This window comes from Rhea pennata, chromosome 10 (assembly GCF_028389875.1).
Source record: "Rhea pennata isolate bPtePen1 chromosome 10, bPtePen1.pri, whole genome shotgun sequence".
NCBI lineage: Eukaryota > Metazoa > Chordata > Aves > Rheiformes > Rheidae > Rhea > Rhea pennata.
In genome coordinates, this window is record NC_084672.1 from 19,665,725 (window position 1) to 19,683,268 (window position 17,544).

Genomic DNA, 17,544 nt, shown 5'->3' on the forward strand with positions numbered 1-17,544 from the left:
GATGAGTAGCTATTCAGTTTTGTAAATATTTTTTCCTAGGGAGTTTCAGAAAACTTTTTTTAACGAAGAAGCATTCTTCTGTAATTTAACAGCAGCAGCATCCTCGCTCTAACAGTTGTTAGGAAGACATGCCTATGCAGGAGGCTTTCGGGAAGGATTCAGTAATTTCAGCTGAATGTTGAAGCAAGACTGCAAATGGAAGTGCAGATGCCTGCTGCAAGCTTTAAGCTGTGCAGTTACATAGATCAGAAGCAGGGTGTTGTGTCCACAGGTGATCCAGCTGGGGCAGTGACTATCCCTTACCACCTGTCACTTGATCTCCTGTTCCTTTGCTGGGCTTTACCATTGTTTTGGCTCTTCCAGCTTAATTGTAATCACTCCATCACCCACTACTGCCAAAACTAGGAGGAAAAAAAAGAAAGATTCTCTGAAGTGCAGTGGCCAACGCAAAAATGTGTCTAAATTGGTGTGGAAAGCGATTGTGCAAACAGATGTTGGCAGCTAGAAGAGGGGCTCTTGGCCTGTGGAGCTGGAGAGCAGCTGGCTGCTGTAGTGGTTACAACTTGCTGAACTGCAGCCAGAGCGGCATGCCAGCCCACAGCCTAAAGTTACTTTACTAGAAAGAATCTTAATATTGTTTTATCCTCATGTCTTAATTTTCAGCGGAGTTGTTTGTTTTATGTTTGAAATTTTTTGCTTGCCGCCATGGTGTATCCACGGTGCCCTGTGGGCACACAGAGGCCTGCTCATCTGGCTTCTAGCACAGGCTAGAGCCCTGGTTTGGGGTTTTCCATAGTGGGGGTACTAGCACTCTGGCTGGAGGCCTTGATGTACCCACTCCAGATACATACCTGTGCTGAACAACCCTCTAAGCACTGGTGTCCTCACTGATGGTTGTAGGATTAAAAACAAACAAAAAAAATCATGGAGCTGCTGGTAGTTCTCCCAGACCTGTCTGATCCATAATTTATTGCTTCAGTTTCCAGCCTTGCAAGCACACATCAATCATACTCATTTAGAAATCACCTACTTTTTACTCTTAGACTTAAAACCAGGCAAAACAATCCTTCCAGTGTTCTTTTAATTTCCAGGGACCCTTTCATATTTGTTCAGCTGTTTCAGAAGCTGAGTGATAGTGGAGAGGGGAAAAAAGAAGTGTCCAATACCTTCAGAAAGAAATCAAAATCAAATCAAAGTGTACAAGACAAAGAGAAAGTGGAAGACTCCCTGTTTTTCCCCTGTGGTCTCAGCCCTTTTTCTTAACCAAGCTCTTAAGTCTTTCAAGAGAAAACTGCTATCCTATTTTGACTGTTACCCAGGAGGTGGAGCCTGCTTATCCCAGTTAATAGTGAGTGGCAGGTGGGGAGACTTGGAGACTGAGAGTTATCTGGAGGGGACAGGTGAAAACTTTTCTCTGGAGCTTAAGAACAGAGTGTTGCAGGAAGCTGGTTTCACATAGGCTCTTTTCTGCTGTTTTTGGAATAAAATATGCTTTGGCATCTTTGAAAACAAGAGTGCTGAGTTTGAAGGAGACCAGAACACTAAAAGATTCAGATCCTTTTTAAAGGAATTGTTATTGATCCTAAAAAGAAATGGGCCAATGGGAGGACACAGTAACACAATCCCAACCTGTGAAATTTTGTGTTAAAGGATACGGGGAATCAATCCTCCATGTCCATTGACAAGGAGGGGAGAAAAGAAATAAGACTCATTTGCAGCATGGAACACCTGAGTTGGAAATTTGAAGGAGAAAAAATCAAAGTACAGGAACAGTAAAAAGAAATGGAACAATTTTCTTGTGGATATTGCGGACTCCATTTCCTTGGAGCTTTGTACATATGAGTTAGACAAGTATCTGCCAGGGATAGTCCAGGGATACATAATTTCACAGGGCAAGGGGTTCAGCTGGGCTCCTGAGGTTCCTTCCTGCACAGGTTTTTATGGTTCCTCTGGTGCATGATCACAAAGAAAATATCTTAACAAGTGCTGAAACTGCAGAATTTATTGTTCTGAAGGAACATTTTTAGTCTAAATTTTGGGATGTTTGGTATGTCTTTAATAGTATGTGGCATAAGACTGCTGACTAAACTGCTTTCAAGTTCTGACTTGTTCTGTTTTGATCTTACATGGTTAGACCATGTGTGTCACAAATCTGTTTTTTGTTCCGTTTATGTTAACCTGATAAAAGATGCACTTCAGACTGCAAAATCACAAGGATGTTATCACAATATTATTTTAGTCGATAAGTCTTTACTTTTTCTATTAAAGTTTGGTCAGTCTTCATCTTCGCTCTCTCTCTGTACCTTTTCCTCAGTTTCTCAAGGGAGATTACTGGGCTGAATTTGGAGTGTGCCCTGTTTAAAAAAATCCATTTTGAGTGTTCCAAATGAAAAGAGTAATTAAAATTATGCAAGTTTTCTATTTGCATTCAAGTATATTTGTTTCCATGTCATAACTGTGGTGTTTCACTTAGTATTTTTTTTAATAAAGTGATATTAAAAGATTCATCTCTTAAGAAATGAATAATATTGCATGACTGTAACCTACATGAGACCATACTCTTGGCATCGCTGCTAATGAAGGATTTGTATGGTGTGAAATTTTCATGATATGTGCTAATTTATGACCATTCAGTCATTTGTCTGGTATTCCTTACCAAGAAAAGTTGGTCGCTTCATTAGACAGAATAATGTCTCAAATGGGTCCTATTTTTAACTTAGAAGAAAAAGGCTAGTTAGATCTGTTGGAAAGTGCTGCCATATGCCTGTGCGACTGTAGTATGGGCATTTAACTACGTCAGTGTAAAGACTGTCGTTTGCGTTGCCCCTTCGTACGCTAAAGTTTAGAGGGGGAGACGTTTCTTTCCATGCTCTATTCAAGGGGGTGCGTTGGTTTGTTTTTTGGTGGTGTTTTGGGGGTTCTTTTTTTTTTTTTTTTTTTTTTTTTTGACAGCTGTTGAATGTGCTCACTTTGTGTCGTGAATGGCTGTTTCCTTTTGTCCAAAGTTATTCATGCTGAAAGTTAGACAGCTGCTTGTTTTGGGAACACCTGGGCTTCCAGGAGAAGGTCAGTATTCTTTTTACCTTCTTAATGGGCAGCGTAATCAAATCAACCCTGCAGTATGCTGTGAGTGGCCTGCCAGTCTCACCTTCAGGTGTGATAACAAGTGAACAGCAGGAAACGGAACCTTTCTCTTGAACTTACCTGTTTCCTGGTGTCACTTTATATCACTTCTTAAGAGAAGGCAATAGCAAAGAGGGAGAGACCAGAGGGTTGCAGTGTGTTGGCCCTGCCCCAGCACCTTGGCGAAGGTGTCAGGGGAGGGCTGGTGGCTTGCCTTCCCGCACCTCTGACTGGCAGCCAGCTCCCCGAGGTGGCCAGGGCTGCTCTCTGAGCCAACTGGCCACTCTGCTTTCAAAGCTGATCTGGCTTTTCTCTGCTCTTTAGTGCACCAAATGTTTTGGATTTTTAACAGTGCACATATGTGTATACATGTGAACACACTCTTCTTCCTAACACTATGTGGTTTTTTGAGATGTTTTGCTTTCATAATGATACAGATTTTGCTTATGTGTAGATGATGAAGTACCAAACTGAAACTGGTTATGGTGAATCTCTGGAAATACTGCAATGAGCTTTATTCTTCCATTGCATTTATTTTGTGCAGCTGTAATATGAACATCTTATTTTAAAAAATGGTATGTGGTAGTAGAGAAAGTTCTTGATGTATTTACTTGACCTCCAGCTACAATGATTCATTCAAAATACACATTTTTAATAGGTGTTGAAAGATTTGGAAAGCCGTGAGTTATGTGCATTGATATTTCTTGTATATATTCTCATTTCCCCTGTTTTCCAGATACAATCTTTGTCTTGCTTTAGTCAAATAGTGTGTTTGTAATCTGTCACTGTGAACATCTCTAGGGTTTCATACTGATAGAGAGAGGTCTTGGAAGTGTGGCAAAATATTAGGTAGGATGATTTGATTGCTGGGAGGCGGCTAAATAGGCTGTCTTGAAACTCTCCGCTTGGCGGAGAGTGACATCTTGGAGCCAGAGCTACTTCTAAACTTCATTGGTAGGGAAAATGATTTCTGTCATTTCTGCCTTGGAGAAGTGTTTGATCACTGAACTCTGTGCTTTGCTGTGTGGTAGGTTTTTTGGTTTTTGTTGTTGTTTACCATTTATTGAATGTAAATGATGATTTCTTACTATTCTTTACAGTGATTTTGCCAAATGATACTGAGTACCTGCGCTGTAAAAAGATGTGCAATTTGTATTTGAATTTGTGCTTACAATTAGTAGAATTATATTCTACTCAAATTGTCATCATTAATGAGAATCCTTGGCATCTTCTAAGTTTTCCCATCTAAAATATGTATAATGAATTTCTGTAGAGAAGATTTTATCAGAAGTTGTGGAGAGTTGTTGGAGATCAGAGTGGAAAGAAAGTCCAGGGATGTACAGTACAGAGTTGGAGGAGTGGTTTGGAGTGTCACAGCGGCAAGGGAAGACTCAGGAGATGAAACCCAGACCATCCACAAAGTGAAGCAAAACAAAAAGCATCTGGAGCTTCCTGCTCTGCAGACGAGAGCTGTCAAATTTGGTGAAGTTTCTGAGCTAGAACAGAAATGAACAATAGCTTGAAGTTAAACCTTTGGACAGCTGCACAACAGGGTAAAAAAATCTAGGGATATATGTGGAGACTTGGAAAAACCCCCACATAGTATTGCATATTGTACACTCTTTTCTAAAGAGTTTTGTATTAAGAAAATTCTACTTCTGTTAAAGTAATTATTCTAAGTTGTTTGTAGCTACCAGCTAATCTAAATTTTCCTAAATTTTCTAACAGAAGGTGTGGTGGGAAAAAAGCCATTTTCATTGCTGAGAGACCAGTTAACTTCCCAGTGTGAAAAATATGCTGTCTCTTTCCTTGGAAAGCAATCTATCGCTTTCTCCTCCCTGCCCTTTTCTTTTAATGCATCTGGCATTGGAAAGGAGGAAGACATATTAACATTTCTGAATTCAGTCTTGCGTATTTACTGAAAGTTTGACTTGCAATTTGAATTTGTTATTAGATGTTTGATATTGAAGAGTGAAAAATTAATGGAAATTGTGGTTGCTTTTCTGTCAGCAGTGAATGACTCGCTCTTGGCTGTATACCCAGTAAGTGTATTGTTTTCCTCATGTAGCATTTTCCTGTACTTCAGGGAAAATGTTAATTTTCAAGAATGCATATGTGCCTTTTTCCAGCAATGGACTTCCAATATGCCAAGAAAAATAACTGGTTTGAATAGTTTCTAGCTTGATGATAGTGTGACTTCGTGCAGAACTGCATTTGTAAACATTTCACCTGAACTCTTTACACTCTTAAAAGATGTGTATTAAATCATTAAATGCAAAATTCAGAGAGAGAATGCTATTTCTGCCTTTTCAGATACTTTAGTAGGAGCTTGTAAGTGATTTGACAGCATGGTGGCCCTTTCCTTGAAGATCTGTGTCCGCCAGTGCAATGTAGTGAAGACGATGCAATTTGAACCATCCACTGCAGTGTATGATGCCTGCAGAGTTATTCGTGAACGAGTGCCAGAAGCTCAGACGGGGCAAGGTGAGTTCCTGAATTTGCCTTCAGGTTAATTACTGCCTGAATTTAAAATAAGAAGACAGAGAGACCTGAGTTCTTTAGCACTGTTGTTTTGTTTGTCTATTTATTAGACAGTTTGGGACAATTTTACTTTTTAATATTTTTAATATAAATCAAAATCCTCTAGAGTGACATGTACAGTGCAAATGTATTTGTAAGAGACTGAAGATAGTTAAGTACATTTTTCTTTTTCTTTGGTAAGGCAGAGTTTTTCTAGAAAAAGAACTTTTGTGAAATGCTGCCTTTTTGCATAAACTGTTTGCCTGAAAGGCAATTTCCACCTCACCCCCAGCAAACACACACATACATATTTGTTTAACTCTCCTTCATTTCAATGGCAAGCAGAGTTTTTGTCTGAAGAATTTTTTTTTTTCTGGTGCCATGTTTTTTGCAGCAGTGTTTGTGGCAGTGTTTTCCAGGAAGATCTGGACAGGCTTACTCTGTACCACAGTAAAGGAAGGGATGATCAGATTACAAAAGAATGGCTGGACGTCTCTAAAACACACAAAAGAAAATGTTTTAATTGGGCAATATAAATTAAAAATTGCCATGCTGATTGTACCATATTCAAAATGCAATTATATTAAACTATCTTTGTGCCTATTGAGTGAATTAAATGAAAAGGTCCTGTAAAATATTTACTCACTCAGACAAAAGCTTTGGTCCGATCTTGGTTGAAATAGTGAATGAATTCAGATTCTTCTGAATCCTTTGGTGCTGTACTGTGTATAATGCCATTAGAATGTAATCCTTAGAGCAGAGACTTTATTGCTTTTTATGCAAAGTCCACCAACTTTAGAGCTGTTTCTAAAAACCTTGTCTGAACTGATGGAAAAATGTTAGACATGCAGGATACTATTTCATAGTGATTCTCCTTTGTAAGAGTCTAGAGGAAGTCTGGTTACAGAGCTTCAAGTTTTTAGGTGAAAGTTATACATCTTTACCAGTTATTTTGAAGAGCTGTTGAATTCAGGGAAGCTGAGTACTAAATATCCCTCAATGTCATGAACCTCATAGGAAAGCTTAAGGAACTTTGTGTAGCTCACATGATAGTATTTTTTGTTTCTTTGTATGATTGCAATACAATTGTGTCTTTTGAACAAAACTCCCTGAAATTGGCTGAATAGAAAAAAAAGATGTATCCTTTTCCCTTCTACTTTATGGTTGTTAACATATGTTTGTTTGCCTTTTAGTTCAGAAAATTCATACTGGCACAGTATAGGTGGATCAAGCTAGGTCCTGCATCACAGAAAATGCAGTTGTCCTGTAGCATGGCTATTAAGCTTACAGATTCACTTCTCAGGCAAGCTTGCACACTGGCATAAAGATGGCCATGCAGTTAATGTGCGACCTGCACAGCTAGCTCTAGTCTTTCATTACTAGAGTGCATTCCCCAGAAGTGAGAATTAAAGCAGCCTATGCTTCTGTGGTAATTCTGTACTCTGTGTAAGGTGCTTTGTGTGTAAAGTTCACAAACTATTTACAAGCTCAAAGTATAAAATGATTTCATTCGTTTTCTTTACTCAATTTATGCATCTATGTTTGGGTGACTTGAATTTCCGCTGGAATTTTTTAAAATTAAGATCTACAGGAAAATTTTTGTTGTGCTTTATATTCAGTTGTTTCTGGAAGGATTCTTCCTTCAGAATTCTCTATTTTTAAGCCATTTACACCTTTTTTTCACCTGACATAAAATCTTTTATATGTTTTTATAAATACACAGTACACACACACAAAAACACACATTCATGAGTTCTAACATGCATTTAATGTAAAACCTTTTTAGATATAAATTGTTGCTATACATGACTTTTAAAAATGAAAGTGGCACAAAAATTGTAGCAACTCTTTTTACTTGACACTGATTGCAGGGAGTCTGGACATGTGCCTGAAAGTGGGCAAGGTAATGTCCATGCACTGAGCAGTTGTAATGCTATTTGCACACGGCTGGCCAGCTTGTGTTGAAAAAAGGCATTAGCTTAAACTTTGATAGAGCTGCAGTCTCAGCAGGCTTGGCTTTTACTCTTCATGGTAGTAAGTTTGTATGAGAATCTGTCATGTATAAATTCTTCACACAAGTGCTTGTCATGAAGAATGCTTTGGTAGGCCTTAATTTGACACCTATGATCTTTATACCTGGAGTATAGTCTTTAAAACCTGAGTTTGCTCTTCTATGGCAATGAGAGTTTTACCCTTTACTACTTATTATGGAAGAAAATTCGCATGTGTTTAGCCTGCAACAGGTGCAGATGTTTTCTGAGATGATTTTTATGGACACTGAATTTTTAAGGGTTTTTTTTTTTCTGTATTTTTAGAAAATACCTAAACTTGATGCATCTGCCAAAGAAGACTCATAAGTTTTGCATAAATGCAAATCTGTGAAATATTTTTTAAAAAAAAAGAAAGAAAGAAAGAAAAAAGGCTTAAGCCTTCCCTCCCCACCTCCCAAGTGTTGTATTTTAAAGTAGAACTACTGCATGGAGTAGTATGTTTTAACTGCGTTCAAAAAGGTTACCATTAAATTCACTTTGTATTTTTGGTTAGTCAGTTACAAAGCAGAATCTGTGCACATAATAAAAGGTCTTACTGAGAAGAATTAATTAAATAATATAGATTACAGTATTTATGGTATGTTCTTGCTTAGTGAAATCTATGTTTAAATTTTCTGTAAACCTGATCTACCCTGTTTTCTGCTGCTAATCTAAGTATTTCATGAAACACAGAGAAAGTATTTCTACCTAAGTTTAAGAATGGAAGGAAAATGTAATGAAGGCTTAACCTTGAAGTGTAGAGACCATGCTGGTTTTATTAGATGGGATTTCTTTCTATTTTCTTCTTTTTCTTCCATGAAATTCCATTTTCTCTTTTGTTCCGCAGCCTCTGACTATGGATTGTTCTTGTCAGATGAAGATCCTCGAAAAGGTATATGGTTGGAGGCTGGAAGAACACTGGATTATTACATGCTGAGAAATGGGGTAGGGTGCAAGTTTGTTTCTTTCGTCAACTGATTTTTAGAAAACTTGTTTCCCAAATAGAAAAAAAGAATACTTAGCTGGAGTTGGAGGAGGAGTGCAGAAGCATTTGTTGCCCTGTACATATCAGATTTGGCAGCATCGATTCTACATAAAATAACCTAATAAGAACAAAGTCATGAGATTACGTTGTATTCCCTGTGTGTCATTTATAGCCAAAGCTGTGCTTCTGAGTAGTACCAAGAAGCGGTTCAGCTTTTTCTTCTTGGATGGGTATTATTCTTTCCCTGTCGCAGGTGGTTGTTGAGGCATAGAGTGGATTTGAATGTGGCTGGAACATGCCACAGCTGAGTCTTAACACTGTGCATTTAAGAATCTCAGATCAAAGCTATCATTGCAGTCTAGGTATCCTCTTCAGATGCTAAATCATTTTCTGCAGCATAAATGCTGTGACTTACCCTGCCCTCTTTCAGTCTTGTTGGCCAAGACAACAGTGTGAAAAATTACATTGCCATTCCTCAGGAGTCTGAAGGAACTACAGGTAGTCACTTTTGAGTTTTTTTACTTTAATAAATTGGCCTATACTATAAAAACCAAAAAAAAAAACGAAACAGAACAACCTTTTCCATTGTGGGGAGGAGATGGAGAGTGAACAAAACTGAAGAGAAACTGTGCTTCCGGCCTCTGCACTGGTGGATTCTTTTGTGGTGGCTTTCAAAACATTTAAAAACAGTATTGTTTACTCCCTAGGATATATTGGAGTACAAAAAGAAACAGAGACCTCAGAAAATACGGATGTTGGATGGTTCGGTGAAAACAGTCATGGTGGATGATTCTAAAACAGTTGGTGAATTGCTGGTTACCATTTGCAGCAGGATAGGTGAGACTTGGAGACCCTACATATATAAGAATTCGGGGCTTTTCTGCCATATTTACATCCTGAATGTGTATTGGATTAAAAAAAAAACATACATTTTTTTAATTCAATTTAACAATTAACACATACCAAGAACTTTTTAAAAAAGACATTGTCCAGCTTTTCTTATGAAAGTCAGTAGAAAGTTTAGCTACATCCTAAACCGCTTAGATGTACAGCAGATGAAGACAGAAAGTTATCTGACCACAAAGTGCTAACTTTTTCTGTATTTGCTAATTTTACGTATACTTTCCTGCTGTGTGGTAGAGAATTAGCACTAAACTTAATTGCAGTTAGAAAAGAGAGAACCGATTAAACTTGAAAATATACCTAAATGTAATATTTCATGTAGTTATGATTTATAGATTTGACCACAGCACTGTATTTTTTGTGAAACTAAATATGGAAGCCATCCAGAGCAGCTTGTCTAAAATGTGTCGCATTGGTTAAGGTCCATTTTTCTATTTATCTAGAGACATTTTGGAAAACTAATACAAATTTAATGATAAACATGCATTCAGCATGGATTAGTTTAAATTAGCTTAAACTCTTGCTTTATTCTCATTTAGAATTCAAGTGGCCTTAATTTAATTTAGATTAATTATTTGGGAAGTGAATTAAGCTAAATTGAAATTGGTCTATTTTAAGTCTGTGTGAGTGTTCCTATGCAGGGTTCTAATGTGCTGTTACTAATTTACTTCAAAAATTAATTTGACTAATTTTCATGAATGTGGGCATGTAGGCAAGCATTTCATTTGCTTTCCTGTATAACATGATCACGCTTAACAAAACAGTAGAACGAGCAAGCAGAACAAAGTAATGAGAGCAACTTGCACACAGGCTAAAGGCTTTGAACTGACTTTCAAGACGGTTTCGTGTAAAATTCATAGGAAGGGTTGACAGTTTTAAAGTGCTAAAGAAGGAGATACTTTCCATGTTTTCATTCTTCGGTGTGCTCTGCCACATTTCTTCTACACGTACTGAGCAAACTGAAATTACCTTCCTAGGAAGCAATTGTTCCTAAGAAGCAATTGTAGCTTGGCATGTTTGCATCCTGGAATTTATTGCTAATTTAAAATGCATTGTGGTCTTAATCATGCAACTTCTCTTGGAAGATAGCAAGAAGTGAGTATCTTTCTGAAAGTGACAAATGATGTAAAATACAATGAAGTAATGGTATTTTTGGAAGGATTATGTCAAACACTGGACAATAGATCATGAATGCAGAAGTTGTAGATTGTTTTTGCAATCCTCTTCCCCATAGCGTTTGTCATCTGGAATATCTTTATTCAATACTTGTAATTAAGCATTAGTGCTATAGAAAAGAATATTTCATCCATCCTAAAATGCATTGAACTTTCAATGTTATAAACTTTGGATTTATTTATACTTGCAGGAATAACAAATTATGAAGAATATTCTTTAATCCAGGAAAGCATTGAAGAGAAGAAAGAAGACAACACAGGAACTCTTAAAAAAGATAGGACATTGTTGCGTGATGAAAGAAAAATGGAAAAATTGAAGGCAAAGCTTCATACAGATGATGATTGTAAGTAGTATATTCCAGGATAATTCTTGGACAAACATTTTTCCAAAGAATTATGTAAGAAAACACATGGGAGTACATTTTTTGGTTCTTTAGTATCTCTCGGTTGATTCCTTCCTGTATTTTACACCCATTTATTTGTAATTTCATTTTCTACACTTTTTTAAAGTGTATTTAAGTGGATCATTTGTTACTTATAGCTGTGAAAGTTGGCATATCTTTTGAAATGTTTTTTTGTGTTTCTTTTTTGGTGGGGGAGGGGTTTATAAATGGGAAGGGAAGCTCATTTCCATACTGATCCTGTTTTCGCTTTCATTAAACAGTTGATGCCTTCTTATTTCCACCTAATTCTGAAAGTCATCAAAAGGTAGTTTTGTCTTTGAAAGTATACATTTTAGAGGTAAATAGAGTTTGCCAAAGAACTAAGACAGTATTTGATTTGTTTTATATATAAAGTCATCAGATCTATGATTTGCATTTTATGTTAGGGCACTAAGGTTAACTGTTACTAGGAGAAGGAGGTTTTAAAATGTATTCAAATATCAAACCATGAACAGAACAATTGGCAGTTTTAGGAGGAAAATGTTTCTGAACTTTTAGGTTGTTTTACAACGCAACTTTCAAAATTTGAATTAAATGTTACTATAACTGTTCCTTCAACATTCATGGTGTATTATGCTGTAGTAAATTCTTGTTTGTCAGCGTTGCTTTTCCTTCTTAAATTCTGATTTGTAGCAATGCTCAACACTGTGGACAAGAAACATAAGTGAAAGCAGCAGTGGAAATGCCAATGATCTTCCCAACAGATATTAGCACTGGCAACACTACATATTTAACAATGCATGTGTCTGTGGTTCTGTTACAGTAAACTGGCTAGATCATAGCCGAACGTTTAGAGAGCAAGGAGTTGATGAAAATGAAACACTACTGTTGAGGAGAAAATTCTTTTATTCAGACCAAAATGTAGATTCAAGAGATCCTGTTCAGCTGAACTTGCTTTATGTTCAGGTATAGTATGTGGACCAGTGGTATCTGTTCTGCCTTATCTGAGGAAACTTGTGTAGGTTTGTTAGAAAAAAAACAATGCTTGACTAGCTGACTCCTCCATTGCTGAAATACTTTGTCTTCTAGACTTGCAGTTCTGACTGTGCTATGATTTTGTTATCTATTCCTCCAAGAACATCTGGAAATACAGAGGCTTTAGAAATCTTTGTATTTGAATACTTTAAACACAATAATGCAGACTTAGATAAAAATCCACTGACTGTTGTGTCCTTGTCCTGACTTCCTTAAAAATCATGAAGGCATCTTGTCTTTGGGTAAGAGTTTCAGGAATCTGGGATGGTAGTTTTCATGATTGTTTTCTGTAGGTGATACTTTCTCTGTAACATTGAATATCAATTTAGTCTTGCAGGCAGCTTTCTGCTGTTGATCTCTTTTCTCTTTCTGCACGATCAGTGAGAGAGCCTCTTCCTCACCTGCTTTCCAGTATTCAACCCAGATAGCATAAGGCAGACAGGCATCCTGTTCAAAATAGACCATATCATGGGACACAGTAAGAGCCCACCTAGACAGGTTCACCAAGCTACTGAAGATGCCATACTCTAGCCAAGTTGGTAGTATTTCAGCAGAAGACTCTCTTCAATAGTAGGCTCCATGCAGTGGGCTCCAGTGCAATCTGAAAACAGTAGGCTTTTGAACTTTGTGTTAAGGGTTAAAAAATAAAGGGAGGAGGGGTGCTGTTAATTGAAAGAGCCAATAGGATCTTCAGTTGTTATATTTCCAGCTGCTTCAGATAGAATTACTCTAAATTATTTTTTAAAACTCCAAGGTGAATGATAAAGATGGCCTTGTTTTTATGACTTCACTAAATTTTCAGGTATTTTAGAGGATTGGATCACACTGAGTCATTTTCTTGCCCTTATGTATTTTCTTCGGGTTACTATTATGGCCGTATGTATTCATATTGCCATTCCACTGTTTGCTGTATGGATAGATGAGACTTCTGTTTCTAGAACTATGAAATCTGTCATTTTCTATGAGTAGTAAATTTAAAAAGGAAGAATGTTTCTTGCCTTCTCTTTTTGCTATTTCTATAATAGTATTTCTGTTCTACCTAACAGTTATGTAGTTAAGTACCTACTAGTGTTGTGTGTATGTAAGTATATGTATATGTATGGTTATACATGTTGTGTATTACATATACACATAATAAAGGAAATGTATATTGGGTCCTTAGGTGATGAAAGTTACCACTATCAGGGTTTCATTATGTGTGTAGAACTGACCAGAAAAGAATCTGGCCACTTGTTTTTGGGCATTAGCATATCCACAGTGGAGTAACCAAGATATTCAGACAGGAAGTTGTGTTGCTTGATTATTGGCATATGTTCAAGCTTTCAAGAAATTTTGAATGCAACAATTGTCACTGACATGCCTTTGCTTACCTCTTACAGGCTCGCGATGACATTCTAAACGGCTCCCATCCTGTCTCCTTTGAGAAGGCCTGTGAGTTTGGAGGCTTTCAAGCACAGATCCAGTTTGGACCTCATGTAGAACACAAACACAAACCTGGATTCTTAGAGTAAACACTTCTGTTAAGTTCTAAATTTGGGCATCAGTTCAGTGTAACCCAGTGTAACTCAGCCTAGACACAGTTCAGTACTTAAAGCTGAGGTAGCTAGATCTGTGTTTTCTGCAGCAGTTTCTCTGTGGCAGGAGCTTTGTTTGCATAAATCAGCAATTCCAGCTGCTGAGGGAACCTTTCGCAGTGGTTTATAGGCAGCAGATGGGACTGTCTGCTCCAGTGATGCTAGTTAGGTGTGCAGCTGGAGTCCTTTACAACAGTGATGGCCATGCCAGCCCTCTCTCTCCTCTGCCACAGCGCAAGGCTGAGGTTGTACAGTAGCCTCCACTTCTTCAGTGCAGCCACATTCTGTCATGCGAGTTCTTCCATCGGAATTGCCCTGAACTACTCAAAAGCTAGGTGCAGCTTAGTAGCCGCATGTTGGTCATCTTGGTTTAGACTTGAGAGTGTAGTGAAAAAGTTTGTTATGCCTCAGTTACTGAGTTAGAAGAAATGGGATTTTGTTCTTTACTTTTTGTCTACTTTGCCTGCATTTTGTACTGCTGTCTGTGAAGTAAACATGCACCAGTATGTATGACAGATGCTTGATTTGCCAGGAAAGCAAGTGAATGTAAAGATGTTACATTATTCAAATGATGTTTATATTGCTGTGCTCAGAGGTTAAGTTTTCCAGACTTTTTGTTAGAGTGGTATTAATTATACAGATTCACCCTTTCATGACATTGTATAAATGGAGGTCTAGAACTGTGCTCTTCATTTTAAACTCAGACGGGATCTGCCTACAGGTGACCCATCCTTTTACCTTTATTGTCGTACTTACTTTTATCTTCTCTGCAGAGCAAGTTGAGTTTTGCTAAAATTTGGATACCCCCCCCTTTCTTGCAGTTTTGACTATTCGCACTAGTTTACCTAAGGTAAAACAAACAGAAGGCAGGAGTTTGAGAAAGAGAATGAAAGAAGTTGAAGCTATTTAATGAGCAGTAAGTCAAACATTGATTTTGTGTAAGGCTCATAGAAGCCTGAATAAGGGTGTGCAAAACAGTGGGTGCATATCTGGTTTTTGTTCTATTAAATCCATGGTGAGTGCTGAGTGCTGACTCTCAGCTACTTACCTTGGTGAACCAGAGTCTATGGTTTACTGTATCTCAGGGAATCATTTTAAAAAGATGACTTGCTTTGGAGTGTGCAATGCTACAAGCTTGGTTGTTCAAAACACTTCATTATTGAAAGAGTTCCCTGAAGCAGCTGTTACGTTATGCCCAGTTATGTAAATAAATCATATGCACTAACTTGCTTCAGTTCTGATTTGAGTAATCAGCTTTACTTTGTGCCATCTATCCTTCCTACAGATTGGCTTATGAGCCTCTCCTGATACAGCTACTGGTACCTCTTCCGAATCACAGAGACCCAGCGTAGTAGGCTCAGTGCACTCCTGGTCCTCATTTCTTTGGGCTGTGTCTGGTTACACAAGAATATTTCTCTGGGATTTATCCATTAAATATTTATTCTTCCCTTCTCCCTCCAACAACCCACCCAAGTATTCCTGCAGCAAACCGTCAGACTATTACCTCATGACAAGCTAATGCTGTGTCACAGTTATGATTTCTGGAGTTAGTTGTTTGCCATAATAGGTGCTTTTGATTTTTAAAGCAATAATCTCTCCCTCCCCCCATCCCCCCAATTACCAGTTTTCTTAAACAGCTTTGCAGGGTTCAGTTACTATAATTTTTTTTATAGGTTTTCACCTTGGTCTTTGCTGCCTATGGACCTCCCTCCCCTTTTAGGTCCCATGTAGTAGCTTTATTTTACATTGGACAGGAACTGCTGGGTGGATGATTCCTCTTCCTTGTATACAGTGCTAGATAGACTTAAGTCCATCACAGAATAAAATGTTACACATAAAGTGCAATATCTTTGTATGCTAGTAGAAATAAAATGTATAAATAACTGAATTTCATGTCAGAAGAGAGTATTTTCCAGTGGAAATGGCATAAAATTGGAGTTTCAAATTTTAAAACCTTAAAATTGTGTGCAGGGCATTTGTCTTGTCTTGCATTGTCGGCAAAAAGCGCAGGACATTCTCTGTACTTACTGTTTTATTTTCATTGAAAAAGGTATTTACTGTATTAAGATTGAGTCTTGTTAGGCCATCAAGTCTCGTCTCTCACTGTTCTGGCATATGTTTCATTTCATAAGATTACAGATTTTTTAGATTTTTAAGTAAACTGGCAACACTGATTTTAAGCTTGCATGCTTAATTTAGCTTGGTATACTTTTGGCTGTACTTAGCTGTCCTGCTAGCCTTTGGTGAAACTTCATGCTTTTGTTTTGCGAGCCTAAACAAGCCAAGGTCTCCTGACTGGTTGTGAACAGCATATAGGTTGTATAGAGGAATGCTGATTTTTCTGAAAATGACTCTCTCCTCTTCAGAAGACATTTCATAGGGTTTTTTCCTTTGTGAAAAAAATGAGTTATTTTTTGAACAGGTTTCACCTATTTCTTTTTCTTTGGAAGAATATTGCTTCTGTTCAAGCATTAAAGTAGTTATATTTAATGTAAACTGTATGCTATAGCTGTATTTGAAATACGGTTGGGAAATATCTATTCACTCACCACTGGAACCACTGCAGATTCCCTGAAGGATATTCCATCTGCTTATACAGAAAACAGCATGTACCAAATTAGGGCTGTTTTCTTTTTAGCACTATTTTAAAACAGCTTAATTTAGTTTGCCATGACTGCAGTATGTTTATATGGACAAATTTTTTTATCTTTATTTTTTGTCATTGATAAATGATTCTTGGCACAGGATTGAGGATTATTGCATGCATCTTGTTAACACTGATATTGGCTGTTGGAAATTCCTTAAAGCTTATGCCAAAGTGTATTGTGAACTTTCCTAGGCTATCGAATTTCAAATAGCTCTATGAGGAAGAGCATGAAGGAGCGCTTACATTTTTGGATTGCATCTGCAGGGGAAATTGAAATTTGAAAAAATGTCTATTAAAGAAATCTTACTGTGCATATGTGGATAAGAAAGGACTGGCTAAAATTACTGACTGTTGTTTTTTTATTTCCTGAGGACACTCAGTAATCAGTTAGCTCACTTCTTTTATCCAGCTTCTTACAGAAACTCCCATCTTACGCTTTGTCCATGGAACACTGGATATACCTTTATGCTAATAAAAAGCAGTAAAAATAGTGCCACTAATATAAGTAAAATGGTTTGAAGAACTGAAGGAGTAAACTCGTATTGGATCATAAGCACTGTTTGCTGTTAGATATTTTTGAAATAAGTTCATTGTTCAGTGTAATATTGAATAATTAAAGAAATTAAGAATGCTAAATGAATAATATATTCTGGATGGTTTTGCCACCTCCTTTGAACAAGCTGTTAACAAAGTAAAACTATTCGTTGCAAAATAAGTGAAGATGTCTTGCTTATGGGTAGCATTAAAATAACCTTGGAGTCTGTTTACAACTAGTACTTCACCCTTTCAGTGCAGGTGACTACTATTTCTTATTGGCTGGTAAGTGGAGGGTCTTATAAGGGAAAAGCGTTAGTTCTAACTGTCAGTCGTATTTGCAAGAGCAAGTATGGGCTCATGCTTAGTGGACGAAGAGACACTCTGTTTTCTTACATTTTCTTGCTCCAAATAAGATTTGTTCAACAGTCTGGATTTAAGGAAGTGTGTTTTGGTTAATAAGATAAGTAGATATACTTGAAGTAATAATTCTAGTAGCTTTTGTACGTAAGAATAACTAAGAAAATTAACTCCTGTTAATAAAAGATGAGAATTAGAAGTGTTGATTAAACTGTATTACTCTTCTGCATAAGTATTTTCCAGAATTAAACTGGGTTTAACTCAGTTTGTTTTTC

General features: G+C 37.3%; 1 protein-coding gene across 1 annotated transcript in view; it reads left to right on the forward strand.

Annotated features, from left to right (window-relative positions):
• Positions 1-17,544, forward strand: part of TLN2 (talin 2) — a 219,549-nt gene that overhangs the window by 90,079 nt on the left and 111,926 nt on the right. Inside the window, exons 3-8 of the mRNA XM_062583331.1 lie at positions 5,437-5,607; positions 8,521-8,618; positions 9,366-9,495; positions 10,928-11,080; positions 11,943-12,085; positions 13,534-13,661. Of these exons, the coding sequence (XP_062439315.1) occupies positions 5,472-5,607; positions 8,521-8,618; positions 9,366-9,495; positions 10,928-11,080; positions 11,943-12,085; positions 13,534-13,661 (788 nt within the window). The 5' untranslated portion in view covers positions 5,437-5,471. The remainder of the gene's footprint in view (positions 1-5,436; positions 5,608-8,520; positions 8,619-9,365; positions 9,496-10,927; positions 11,081-11,942; positions 12,086-13,533; positions 13,662-17,544) is intronic.